Source organism: Procambarus clarkii, chromosome 19, assembly GCF_040958095.1.
Source record: "Procambarus clarkii isolate CNS0578487 chromosome 19, FALCON_Pclarkii_2.0, whole genome shotgun sequence".
NCBI lineage: Eukaryota > Metazoa > Arthropoda > Malacostraca > Decapoda > Cambaridae > Procambarus > Procambarus clarkii.
This window is the reverse complement of record NC_091168.1, coordinates 8,038,686-8,054,488: the sequence shown is the minus strand read 5'-3', so window position 1 is coordinate 8,054,488 and position 15,803 is coordinate 8,038,686. Positions and strand designations below refer to the sequence as shown.

Sequence of the window (15,803 nt, the reverse complement as noted above, 5' to 3'; positions counted from 1 at the left end):
TATCAACTGGAAATGACAGCAAATTTCATTAAAAAACTGAAACGAGCATAAAGAGCAAAAAAATACAATTAATAATTAGATTTTAATATATCTTTCTACAGCTAAAATTTTACAAAATTATTAGTTCATAAAAAAATTCTGAATTCTTTTAAAATTATGCATTGCGTCTATGAACTTTAAGAAAAACTGAACTTTCACCTCAATTATCATAATACTATTTAGAAAATGCAGTGTGATAATTTTTATTGAAATTTGGAGGAAACTTGCCTAAGTAATGCATTTTAAAAATCTAAGAATAGCATTAAGTTATTTGAATTTTCTAGCCAAAGAGTTAGCAGCAATGATCAACAATTTAATTTTTCTAACAAAATAACTTAGTAAATAATGTTCCTATTACTTTTACTTTACTTTTTTATTACTTTTACTTTACTTTTTTATTTAATTTTAAGTTTTCTTAGAAAAAAATAGCTTGCAACTTTACAATATGGCCTAAAGTTGTTTCACTTGCAGTAATATATGCAAAAATGTCAATAACACACTTATGATTAATTTGATCTCTTTTTTACATCACAAAAATGCCAAGTTGACAACATTTTGGAAGCCCCTTTTAAGTTGCTAGTGGTTAAAGCCCTTTTATTGATATTCAGCCATGAGGTTCGCCCTGATGGAGGCCAAGGTGGCCCTTGCCAAGCTAATATTGGCAGCAGAATTAAGTCTTCAGAATGAACACGAGGAACTGAAGCTAGCCGTGTCTCCTATCATTTTAAGACCAGCAAAAGGAAGCGTCAATCTTGTCATCAGGCCCGTAGCTGCCAGCCCAAAGAATTAAAGAAACTACAATCTGCCACATGAATCCCACAATTTGAACACATTACAGCGTATGCTAAGTGACTCTCCTTAACAAAAATAACATTTATGTAAACCACGGGGAGAAGTCGTCTCGTGGCTGAAGATAACATGATTCAGATAATCAACTGTTGAGAGAGAGCTCGGCAAACATGCTTTCTCTTCACAAGGGCTGAATTGTTTCATTTATAAATGACAAAATTTTCTTTGTCTTTTCGTATTCATAAATCTAAATTATCTAAGATTTGTCTTTTAGTTTTCTTACTTCTTTTGGACATCTCTTGCTACTTTGATGAATTTCCATTTTGGGAACTCTTTCAAATTTCTAATAAGCATGTTAACATCTTTATTTTTCTCTTAAGGTTTTTTTAGTGCTATTATAATTTATTTTATAGCAAAAAATTCCCATTTAATTAAATAGTATGGGACACTTATTCTATTGGTCTCGAATTTGTAATTGAGATATAATACTATATCATAATCTAATGTCAGGTCACGATATAATGGAGTCATGTCACATGTCTTGGACAGTCCACTTCTTAGGGTCCAGTCTGCCTTATCAATACTTCTCATGTAATTCAATAACCAATTGTGATCTTTTGAAAACTTGGTGTAATAATATAATTTTATGTTGTTTAACTTTTCCAAGCAATGTTAAAAAAAAACTTTCGTTATGAAGAGTTTCCTAACTTATTCCTATTCCAATATTATTTATTTGTGTCTACCTGTTGATCAGCACCTTGCATTACAAATTGATTTACTTGGGCAAACTGCCTTTACCTGTTCTAGGCACAGTGAAATCTGCTGTAATTAAAGTCATCTTTAACATAAACATTTTAGGAAAAGGATGCAGCTCATCTTTTTCCTAATATGCTGTCCAATCCTTGTGCAGAGATTATTATTATTTTCATTCAGATCAACCCAATTTATTCTGTGAGTTTAGTTCATTTCATTCTTGATTCCCTGTGTGGCCCCGAGTAATATTTTTTTTTACAAATACTGCTACTTTCCCTCGTCATCAAATTTGTTTATGTGTGGAACAGTTTCCTTTAATTAAAATGCTTAATTAAAACAGAGTCCTTTAATTAAATATTATTATTTTTTTTCAATAAAGTCTATTGTTTTTGTTCTGAGAGCTGTCAAAAAAAATCTGTATTTTGAAAAAAATAACAAGAAACAGTGGAAGGGCAATGAACTTTGTGTGGTATTTCCTTTTTTTATATCCAACACAACCACTCATGCGATTGCTGAGCCTTGTATAAACCAACCCACTAAGCCAGAGTCTCTTACGTTGACCTACATGACCTATAATACCCTTCACCCTTTTTAAAAAATATAATTATGCTTTATGAAATCTTTCTTTTAATAGAAGGTTAAAAACCCCCACAACTGACTTTGAAACTATTTTCTATACAGTTTCAAAGAAAACTGAACATTCTTTACTATGGTGCCTATGACTGACCTACACACATTAAGCTCAGCCTGCGAGGAGCAAGATTAAGCTGAAGAATTACATCATTTGTCAATAAATAATACCTCTTGCCTGTAAGCTTTATAACATATTATTTAACTATTTATTCAAACATATATACACTGAAATTTTTATCTAATATTCCTTCTAATCATGATGCCCAAGGCTCAGTTTCAGGAACTAGTTACGGAAGAACGCAGGAAAGTTTTCGTTATTACCATTGTCGTTACAGCTACGTCGGGATTCAGAAAGGCATTTAAGAACACTGATCCTGTTAAGAACACCGCCTCAAGCTACGACACCTCCAGACCAGTCATAGCTTTACTTAAACTATATATAATATGTTTGACTCTACTACACAAACCCGAGGATCAAAATTTAGTAATAAACAAAATATTTCTGCTGGTGCGTCCCATCAAGAAGAAGTCCTTCATATTAGCTATGTATATGCGTTCTTTGCTTATACTTGTAATAAATATGTCTTTTTATTAAATTATAATTATATATATCATATCAAGATATTATTCCTGTAGTTATTCAGTAAATAAACACTGGTGAACTTGATATATGAGAGAAGGTGATGATTCCGATTGGAACAGGATTACTTGAAAGCATTTACTATCACCTAATGATTCAGTTCACATAGCAGTAAGTATAGCAACCCAGGAGTTAATCAGTTTATTGTGAGGCTGCATCCTGTTTGGGCGGGGAGGAACCTCAATACAGCTCAAACATGTATATAATTATTAATAATAATTCATTATTTTAGGGACAAGCAGCCAGAGTGTATACATATACATTTTAGGCTTATATCAAGGCTCAGCAAAACATGTGTGTTGCTGAGCCACAGCAACCTTCCCCTGTCTCCCAGTCCTCCCCACCATTTCCCCCCCTCCCTTTTTCGAAGCATTCTCAAATGATCTGATGTTCCCATAAAAAAAATTGGGAACATCAAATGATCTGATGTTCCCACCACTGAAATGTAAGAAAAACTGTTAAAAACGAAATGAAAAATATGAGAAAAAAAATTATTATAATATATTTATTTTATATATAATTTATTTTTATATATATTATATAATATATTTTTATATATAATATATAATTTATTTTATTATATTACTCATGAAATGAACGGTATTATAAACTACACAGTTAAATTCCAATGCAATGTCATACAAAATAATTAAATCAAAATAAAAATCAATCGAAATCTATAAAAATTCAATTTATCAATGAAATCGGAAAGATTGAAATGGAATCGTAACATCAGACACAGAAATCACAATAGCGATATGCACCAAATGAACAAATCCGCAAGGGCCATGATGAGGATTCGAACCTACATCCGAGATTAAGGCAGCGTCTGGGATGCTCTCAGATGTAGGTTTGAAACCTCGTCACGGCCCTTATGGATTTGTTAATTGAATCGTATGATATTTAGTATAGCGTGTGTTGCTCCTACGTGCAACAGATGGCGCTGATTTAAAAAATAATAATGTTTTTACCTGTCATGGGTGTGGCATCTATATAGTAGATATACAAAAACACCCACGAATTCGAATGCCACGTTATGACAGCATTTCAAAGCATTTGGTGAAGAACTTTCGGAGATTACAGCGAGTGTTGCTCTTATATCCAAAACATGGCGCTATTTAAAAAAAAAAAATGTTTTTTCCTGTCACACGTGAAGCATGTATATAAAAGGTACATTAAAAAAGTGCCTATTCGAATGCAACATTGTATCAATATTTTATATATATATAACATATATATATATATATATATATATATATAACTGAAAACTCACACCCCAGAAGTGACTCGAACCCATACTCCCACAACTGGTATGTACAGGGACGCCTTAATCCGCTTGACCATCACGACCGGACATAAGGAAGTGATAGCCGAGGCTATATGAACCACTTCCCCGCCGGCACTCGGATGGTAATCTTGGGCATAGCATTTTATCAAATCACCTCATTCTTTGGGGCACACGTGAGGAACACAAATGCAAACAAGCCTGAATGGTCCCCAGGACTATATACAACTGAAAACTCACACCCCAGTTGTATTCAGTTGTATATAGTCCTGGGGACCATTCAGGCTTGTTTGCATTTGTGTTCCTCACGTGTGCCCCAAAGAATGAGGTGATTTGATAAAATGCTATGCCCAAGATTACCATCCGAGTGCCGGCGGGGAAGTGGTTCATATAGCCTCGGCTATCACTTCCTTATGTCCGGTCGTGATGGTCAAGCGGATTAAGGCGTCCCTGTACATACCAGTTGTGGGAGTATGGGTTCGAGTCACTTCTGGGGTGTGAGTTTTCAGTTGTATATAGTCCTGGGGACCATTCAGGCTTGGTTGCATTTGTGTTCCTCACGTGTGCCCCAAAGAATGAGGTGATTTGATAAAATGCTATGCCCAAGATTACCATCCGAGTGCCGGCGGGGAAGTGGTTCATATAGCCTCGGCTATCACTTCCTTATGTCCGGTCGTGATGGTCAAGCGGATTAAGGCGTCCCTGTACATACCAGTTGTGGGAGTATGGGTTCGAGTCACTTCTGGGGTGTGAGTTTTCAGTTGTATATAGTCCTGGGGACCATTCAGGCTTGTTTGCATATATATATATATATATATATATATATATATATATATATATATATATATATATATGTCGTACCTAGTAGCCAGAACTCACTTCTCAGCCTACTATTCAAGGCCCGATTTGCCTAATAAGCCAAGTTTTCATGAATTAATTGTTTTTCGACTACCTAACCTACCTAACCTAACCTAACCTAACTTTTTTGGCTACCTAACCTAACATAACCTATAAAGATAGGTTAGGTTAGGTTAGGTAGGGTTGGTTAGGTTCGGTCATATATCTACGTTAATTTTAACTCCAATAAAAAAAAATTGACCTCATACATAATGAAATGGGTATCTTTATCATTTCATAAGAAAAAAAATTGAGAAAATATATTAATTCTGGAAAACTTGGCTTATTAGGCAAATCGGGCCTTGAATAGTAGGCTGAGAAGTGAGTTCTGGCTACTAGGTACGACATATATATATATATATAAATATAAATATATATATATATATATATATATATATATATATATATATATATATATATATATATATATATATATATATATTATTAAATATGACCGAAAAAGTAAGATTAATAATTCTAACACGAATTTTCTCAATCTTTCGTACATTTCTTTTCACTGATGGAGGTAAATCAAAAATCAATTCTCCAAAATTCATTTTTATTTCTAGTCTGACGCGACACGAGCGCGTTTCGTAAAACTTATTACATTTTCAAAGACTTTAGTTCACAAATACACAACTGAATAGAACTTACGCATCTCCGATTTTACATCTACATTTGAGTGAGGTGGAAGGGGTGATGTGGCATTAACACAAGGCAGAACAGGAGGTGGCATTAATAGGGTATTAATTTCATCAACACAAGACAGAACAGGAGGTGGTATTAATAGGGTATTAATTTCATCAACACAAGACAGAACACGAAACAATGGGTATTGAATAAAAGTGTTTGTAGAAAGCCTATTGGTCCATATTTCTTGATGCTTCTATATTGGAGCGGAGTCTTGAGGTGGGTAGAATATAGTTGTGCATTAATTGGCTGTTGATTGCTGGTGTTGACTTCTTGATGTGTAGTGCCTCGCAAACGTCAAGCCGCCTGCTATCGCTGTATCTATCGATGATTTCTGTGTTGTTTACTAGGATTTCTCTGGCGATGGTTTGGTTGTGGGAAGAGATTATATGTTCTTTAATGGAGATTATATGCTCCATTAAGGAACAACATTTTCGGTCATATTTAATAATATATGTCTACAGGAAAGACTGCTACCAAAATATACTAATATATATATATATATATATATATATATATATATATATATATATATATATATATATATATATATATATATATATATATATATATATATATATATATATATATATATATATATATATATATATATATATATATATATATATATATATATATATATATATATATATATATATATATGTCGTACCTAGTAGCCAGAACCCATTTCTCAGGATACTATGCAAGACCCGATTAGCCTAATGAGCCAAGTTTTCATGAAATAATTGTTTTTTCGACTACCTAACCTAACCTAACTTTTTCTGCTACCTAACCTAACCGAACCTATAAACATAGGGGCCACGAAAGCCTGGTGGATAGCGCGCAGGACTCGTAATTCTGTGGCTCGGGTTCGATTCCCGCACGAGGCAGAAACAAATGGGCAAAGTTTCTTTCACCCTGAATGCCCCTGTTACCTAGCAGTAAATAGGTACTCGGGAGTTAGTCAGCTGTCACGGGCTGCTTCCTGGGGGTGGAGGCCTGGTCGAGGACCGGGCCGCGGGGACATTAAAAAGCCCCGAAATCATCTCAAGATAACATCAAGAAGATAGGTAAGGTTAGGTTAGGTAGGGTTGGTTAGGTTCGGTCATATATCTACGTTAATTTTAACTCAAATAAAAAAAATTGACCTCATACATAATGAAATGGGTAGCTTTATCATTTCATCAGAGAAAAAATATAGAAAATATATTAATCCAGGAAAACTTGGCTTATTAGGCAAATCGGGCCTTGCATAGCAGGCCGAGTACGACGTTCTGGCTACTAGGTACAACATATATATATATATATATATATATATATATATATATATATATATATATATATATATATATATATATATATATATATATATATATATATATATATATATATATATATATATATATATGTCGTACCTAATAGCCAGAACGCACTTCTCGGCCTACTGTCCAAGGCCCGATTTGCCTAATAAGCCAAGTTTTCCTGAATTAATATATTTTCTCTAACTTTTTTCTTATGAAATGATAAAGCTACCCATTACATTACGAATGAGGTCAATTTTTTTTTATTGGAGTTAAAATTAACGTAGATATATGACCGAACCTAACCAACCCTACCTAACCTAACCTAACCTATCTTTATAGGTTAGGTTAGGTTAGGTAGCCGAAAATGTTAGGTTAGGTTAGGTTAGGTAGGTTAGGTAGACGAAAAACAATTAATTCATGAAAACTTGGCTTATTAGGCAAATCGGGCCTTGAATAGTAGGCATAGAAGTGAGTTCTGGCTACTAGGTACGACATATATATATATATATATATATATATATATATATATATATATATATATATATATATATATATATATATATATATATATATATATATATATAAATATATATATGTTATTAAATGTGACCGAAAAAGTAAGATTAATAATTCTAACACGAATTTTCTCAATCTTTCTTATGTTTCTTTTCACTGTTGATGGTAATTGAAAAATCAATTCTCCAAAATTAATTTTTATTTCTAGTCTGACGCGACACATGAACGCGTTTCGTAATAACTTATTACATTTTCAAAGACTTTTAGTTAACACAAACACAACAATTACCTGAAAACACTAAACAGAGTTCTTACTTATGCTATGATTTAAACAGCTTTCATTTTTCATTTTATACCTACATTTTGGGTGAGGTGATATGTTACAACAGTTTTGGATGAGGTGAACAAAACTTTCAACATAGGATAGAACACGAAACAATGGGTATTGAAGGTAAGAATGGAAGTAATTGCAGAGGGCCTATTGGCGCATATTTCTTGATGCTTCAATATTGGAGCGGAGTCTTGAGGTGGGTAGAATATAGTTGTGCATTAATTGGCTGTTGATTGCTGGTGTTGACTTCTTGATGTGTAGTGCCTCGCAATGACCTCATACATTTCATTATGTATTAGGTCAATTTTTTTTATTGGAGTTAAAAATAACGTAGATATATGACCGAACCTAACCAACCCTACCTAACCTAACCTAACCTATCTTTATAGGTTAGGTTAGGTTAGGTAGCCGAAAAAGTTAGGTTAGGTTAGGTTAGGTAGGTTAGGTAGTCGAGAAACAATTAATTCATGAAAACTTGGCTTATTAGGCAAATCGGGCCTTGTATAGTAGGCTGAGAAGTGCGTTCTGGCTATTAGGTACGACATATATATATATATATATATATATATATATATATATATATATATATATATATATATATATATATATATATATATATATATAACTGAAAACTCACACCCCAGAAGTGACTCGAACCCATACTCCCAGAAGCAACGCAACTGGTATGTACAAGACGCCTTAATCCACTTGACCATCACGACCGGACATAATGAGGTGATAGCCGGGGCTATTTGAACCACCCCACCGCCGGCACTCGGATAGTAATCTTGGGCATAGCATTTTACCAAATCACCTCATTCTTTGGGGCACACGTGAGGAACACAAATGCGAACAAGCCTGAATGGTCCCCAGGACAATATGCAACTGAAAAGGCTATCACCTCATTTTGTCCGGTCGTGATGGTCAAGTGGATTAAGGCGTCTTGTACATACCAGTTGCGTTGCTTCTGGGAGTATGGGTTCGAGTCACTTCTGGGGTGTGAGTTTTCAGTTGCCTATTGTCCTGGGGACCATTCAGGCTTGTTCGCATATGTGTTCCTCACGTGTGCCCCAAAGAATGAGGTGATTTGGTAAAATGCTATGCCCAAGATTACTATCCGAGTGCCGGCGGTGGGGTGGTTCAAATAGCCCCGGCTATCACCTCATTATGTCCGGTCGTGATGGTCAAGTGGATTAAGGCGTCTTGTACATACCAGTTGCGTTGCTTCTGGGAGTATGGGTTCGAGTCACTTCTGGGGTGTGAGTTTTCAGTTGCATATTGTCCTGGGGACCATTCAGGCTTGTTCGCATATATATATATATATATATATATATATATATATATATATATATATATATATATATATATATATATATATATATATGTGTGTGTGTGTGTGTGTGTGTGTGTGTGTGTGTGTATGTCGTACCTAGTAGCCAGAACGCACATCTCAGCCTACTATGCAAGGCCCGATTTGCCTAATAAGCCAAGTTTTCATTTTCTTCTAAAAACATTAATTCATGAAAACTTGGCTTATTAGGGAAATCGGGCCTTGCATAGTAGGCTGAGAAGTGCGTTCTGGCTATTAGGTACGACATATATATATATGTCGTACCTTGTAGCCAGAACGCACTTCTCAGCCTACTATGCAAGGCCCGATTTGCCTAATAAGCCAGGTTTTCATAAATTATTGTTTTTTCGATTACCTAACCTACCTAACCCAACCTAACCTAACTTTTTCGGCTACCTAACCTAACCTAACTTATAAAGATAGGTTAGGTTAGGTTAGGTTAGGTTCGGTCATATATCTACGTTAATTTTAACTCCAATAAAATAACATTGACCTCATACATAATGAAATAGGTAGCTTTATCATTTCATAAGAAAAAAAAAGAAAATATATTAATTCAGGAAAACTTGGCTTATTAGGCAAATCGGGCCTTGCATAGTAGGCTGAGAAGTGCGTTCTGGCTACTAGGTACGACATATATATATATATATATATATATATATATATATATATATATATATATATATATATATATATATGTCGTACCTAATAGCCAGAACGCACTTCTCAGCCTACTATTCAAGGCCCGATTTGCCTAATAAGCCAAGTTTTCATGAATTAATGTTTTTTCGTCTACCTAACCTACCTAACCTAACCTAACCTAGCTTTTTTTGGCTACCTAACCTAACCTTACCTATAAATATAGGATAGGTTAGGTTAGGTAGGGTTGGTTAGGTTCGGTCATATATCTACGTTAATTTTAACTCCAATAAAAAAAATTGACCTCATACATAGAGAAAAGGGTTGCTTTATCATTTCATAAGAAAAAAATTATAGTAAATATATTAATTCAGGAAAACTTGGCTTATTAGGCAAATCGGGCCTTGAATAGTAGGCTGAGAAGTGAGTTCCCAGGACTATATGCAACTAAAACTCACACCCCAGAAGTGACTCGAACCCATACTGCCAGGAGCAACACAACTGGTATGTACAGGACGCCTTAATCCGCTTGACCATCACAACCGGACATAAGGAAGTGATAGGAAAAGCTATTTGAACCACTTCCCCGCCGGCACTCGGATGGTAATCTTGGGCATAGCATTTTATCAAATCACCTCATTCTTTGGGGCACACGTGAGGAACACAAATGCGAACAAGCCTGAATGGTCCCCAGGACTATATGCAACTAAAAACTCACACCCTTGAAGTGACTCGAACCCATACTGCCAGGAGGAACACAACTGGTATGTACAGGACGCCTTAATCCGCTTGACCATCACGACCGGACATAACGAAGTGATAGCCAAAGCTATTTGAACCACTTCCCCGCCGGCACTCGGATTTTAATCTTGGGCATAGCATTTTATCAAATCACCTCATTCTTTGGGGCACATGTGAGGAACACAAAATGCGAACAAGCCTGAATGGAACCCAGGACTATATGCAACTAAAAACTCACACCCCAGAAGACATTCGAACCCATACTGCCAGGGGCAACGCAACTGGTATGTACAGGATGCCTTAATCCGCTTGACCATGACAACCGGACATAAGGAAGTGATAGCCAAAGCTATTTGAACCACATCTCTGCCGGCACTCGGATGGTAATCTTGGGCATAGCATTTTATCAAATCACCTCATTCTTTGGGGCACACGTGAGGAACACAAATGCAAACAAGCCTGAATGGTCCCCAGGACAATTTGAAACTGAAAACTCACACCCCAGAAGTGAATCGAACCCATACTGCCAGGAACAACGCAACTAGTATGTACAGGACGCCTAAATCCGCTTGACCATCACGACCGGACATAAGGAAGTGATAGCCAAAGCTATTTGAACCACTTCCCCGCCGGCACTCGGATGGTAATCTTGGGCATAGCATTTTATCAAATCACCCCATTCTTTAGGGCACACGTGAGGAACACAAATGCGAACAAGCCTGAATGGTCCCCAGGACTATATGCAACTGAAAACTCACACCCCTGAAGTGACTCGAACCCATACTGCCAGGAGCAACACAACTGGTATGTACAGGACACCTTAATCCGCTTGACAATCACGACGGGACATAAGGAAGTGATAGCCAAAGCTATTTGAACCACTTCCCCGCCGGCACTCGGATGGTAATCTTGGGCATAGCATTTTATCAAATCACCTCTTTTTTGGGGGCACACGTGAGGAACAGAAATGCGAACAAGCCTGAATGGTTCCCAGGACTATATGCAACTGAAAATTCACACCCCAGAAGTGAATCGAACCCATACTGCCAGGAGCAACGCAACTGGTATGTACAGGACGCCTTAATCCGCTTGACCATCACAACCGGACATAAGAAAGTGATAGGAAAAGCTATTTGAACCACTTCCCCGCCGGCACTCGGATGGTAATTTTGGGCATAGCATTTTATCAAATCACCTCATTCTTTGTGGCACACGTGAGGAACACAAATACGAACAAGCCTGAATGGTCCCCAGGACTATATGTAACAGAAAACTCACACCCCAGAAGTGACTCGAACCCATACTGCCAGGAGCAATGCAACTGGTATGTACAGGACGCCTTAATCTACTTGACCATCACAACCGGACATAAGGAAGTGATAGCCAAAGCTATTTGAACCACTTCCCCGCCGGCACTCGCATGGTAATCTTGGGCATAGCATTTTATCAAATCACCTCATTCTTTGGGGCACACATGAGGAACACAAATGCAAACAAGCCTGAATGGTCCCCAGGACAATTTGAAACTGAAAACTCAAACCCCAGAAGTGAATCGAACCCATACTGCCAGGAACAACGCAACTAATATGTACAGGACGCCTAAATCCGCTTGACCATCACGACCGGACATAAGGAAGTGATAGCCAAAGCTATTTGAACCACTTCCCCGCCGGCACTCGGATGGTAATCTTGGGCATAGCATTTTATCAAATCACCCCATTCTTTAGGGCACACGTGAGGAACACAAATGCGAACAAGCCTGAATGGTCCCCAGGACTATATGCAACTGAAAACTCACACCCCTGAAGTGACTCGAACCCATACTGCCAGGAGCAACACAACTGGTATGTACAGGACACCTTAATCCGCTTGACAATCACGACGGGACATAAGGAAGTGATAGCCAAAGCTATTTGAACCACTTCCCCGCCGGCACTCGGATGGTAATCTTGGGCATAGCATTTTATCAAATTACCTCATTCTTTGGGGCACACGTGAGGAACACAAATGCTAACAAGCCTGAATGGTCCCCAGGACTATATGCAACTGAAAACTCACACCCCAGAAGTGACTCGAACGCACACTGCCAGGAGCAACGCAACTGGTATGTACCGGACGCCTTAATCCGCTTGACCATCACGACCGAACATAAGGAAGTGATAGCCAAAGCTATCATCGAGTCACACCCCAGAAGTGACTCGAACGCACACTGCCAGGAGCAACGCAACTGGTATGTACTGGACGCCTTAATCCGCTTGACCATCACGACCGAACATAAGGAAGTGATAGCCAAAGCTATCATCGAGTCACACCCCAGAAGTGACTCGAACGCACACTGCCAGGAGCAACGCAACTGGTATGTACTGGATGCCTTAATCCGCTTGACCATCACGACCGAACATAAGGAAGTGATAGCCAAAGCTATTTGAACCACTTCCCCACCAGCACTCGGATAGTAATGTTGGGCATAACATTTTATCAAATCACCTCATTCATTGGGGAACACGTGAGGAACACAAATGCTAACAAGCCTGAATGGTCCCCAGGACTATATGCAACTGAAAACTCACACCCCAGAAGTGACTCGAACCCATACTGCCAGGAGCATTGTAACTGGTATGTACAGGACGCCTTAATCCGCTTGACCATCACGACCGGACATAAGGAAGTGATAGCCAAAGCTATTTAAATTACTTCCCTGCCAGCACTCGGATGTTAATCTTGGGCATAGCATTTTATCAAATCACCTCATTCATTGGGGCACACGTGAGGAACATAAATGCGAAGAAGCCTGAATGGTCCCCAGGACTATATGCAACTGATAATTCACACCCTAGAAGTGACTCGAACCCATACTGCCAGGAGCAACACAACTGGTATGTAGAGGACGCCTTAATCCGCTTGACCATCACGACCGGACATAAGGAAGTGATAGCCAAAGCTATTTAAATTACTTCCCTGCCAGCACTCGGATGTTAATCTTGGGCATAGCATTTTATCAAATCACCTCATTCATTGGGGAACACGTGAGGAACACAAATGCTAACAAGCCTGAATGGTCCCCAGTACTATATACAACTGAAAACTCACACCCCAGAAGTGACTCGAACCCATACTGCCAGGAGCATTGCAACTGGTATGTACAGGATACCTTAATCCACTTGACCATCATGACCGGACATACGGAAGTGATAGCCAAAGTTATTTGAACCACTTCCCTGCCGGCACTCGGATGGTAATCTTGGGCATAGCATTTTATCAAATCATCTCATTCTTTGGGGCTCACGTGTGCCCCAAAGAATGAGGTGATTTGATAAAATGTTATATATATGATATATGATAAAATATGAAATGTTATATATATGATAAAATATATATATATATATATATATATATATATATATATATATATATATATATATATATATATATATATGTATATATATATGTATATATATATATAAATATATATATATATATATATAAATAAATATAAATATATATATATATATATATATATATATATATATATATATATTTATATTTATATATATATATATATATATATATATATATATATATATATATATATATATATTTTATCATATATATAACATTTCATATTTTATCATATATCATATATATAACATTTTATCAAATCACCTCATTCTTTGGGGCACACGTGAGCCCCAAAGAATGAGATGATTTGATAAAATGCTATGCCCAAGATTACCATCCGAGTGCCGGCAGGGAAGTGGTTCAAATAACTTTGGCTATCACTTCTGTATGTCCGGTCATGATGGTCAAGTGGATTAAGGAAACCTGTACATACCAGTTGCAATGCTCCTGGCAGTATGGGTTCGAGTCACTTCTGGGGTGTGAGTTTTATATATATATATATATATATATATATATATATGTCGTACCTAGTAGCCAGAACTCACTTCTCAGCCTACTATTCAAGGCCCGATTTGCCTAATAAGCCAAGTTTTCCTGAATTAATATATTTACTATAATTTTTTTCTGATGAAATGATAAAGCAACCCTTTTCTCTATGTATGAGGTCAATTTGTTTTTATTGGAGTTAAAATTAACGTAGATATATGACCGAACCTAACCAACCCTACCTAACCTAACCTAACCTATATTTATAGGTAAGGTTAGGATAGGTAGCCAAAAAAAGCTAGGTTAGGTTAGGTTAGGTAGGTTAGGTAGACGAAAAAACATTAATTCATGAAAACTTGGCTTATTAGGCAAATCGGGCCTTGAATAGTAGGCTGAGAAGTGCGTTCTGGCTATTAGGTACGACATATATATATATATATATATATATATATATATATATATATATATATATATATATATATATATATATATATATATATATAAATATATATATATATATATATATCGGTCCCCACATTGGCACCAGAGGTGGTACCCTCACTAACTTTTATATATATATATATATATATATATATATATATATATATATATATATATATATATATATATATATATATATATATATATATATATATATATGTCGTACCTAGTAGCCAGAACACACTTCTCAGCCTACTATGCAAGGCCCAATTTGCCTAATAAGCCAAGTTTTCATGAAATAATGCTTTTTCGGCTACCTAACCTACCTAACCTAACCTAACCTAACTTTTTCGGCTACCTAACCTAACCTAATCTATAAAGATAGGTTAGGTTAGGTTAGGTTGGGTTGGTTAGGTTCGGTCATATATCTACGTTAATTTTAACTCCAATAAAATAAAATTTACCTCATACATAATGAAATGGGTAGCTTTATCATTTCATAAGAAAAAAATTAGAGAAAATATATTAATTCAGGAAAACTTGGCTTATTAGGCAAATTGAGCCTTGCATAGTAGGCTGAGAAGTGCGTTCTGGCTACTAGGTACGACATATATATATATATATATATATATATATATATATATATATATATATATATATATATATATATGTCGTACCTAGTAGCCAGAACGCACTTATCAGCCTACTATTCAAGGCCCGATTTGCCTAATAAGCCAAGTTTTCATGAATTAATTGTTTTTCGAGTACCTAACCTACCTAACCTAACCTAACCTAACTTTTTCGGCTACCTAACCTAACCTCACCTATAAAGATAGGTTAGGTTAGGTTAGGTAGGGTTGGTTAGGTTC

General features: G+C 36.4%; 1 protein-coding gene across 1 annotated transcript in view; it reads left to right on the top strand.

The window, feature by feature from the left end:
* The window catches only part of LOC138366193 (cytochrome P450 9e2-like), an 83,980-nt gene extending 81,927 nt beyond the window's left edge, over window positions 1-2,053 (top strand). Inside the window, exon 7 of the mRNA XM_069326919.1 lies at window positions 648-2,053. Coding sequence (XP_069183020.1) covers window positions 648-829 — 182 coding nt within the window. The 3' untranslated portion in view covers window positions 830-2,053. The remainder of the gene's footprint in view (window positions 1-647) is intronic.
* Window positions 2,054-15,803: the final 13,750 nt, after the last annotated feature.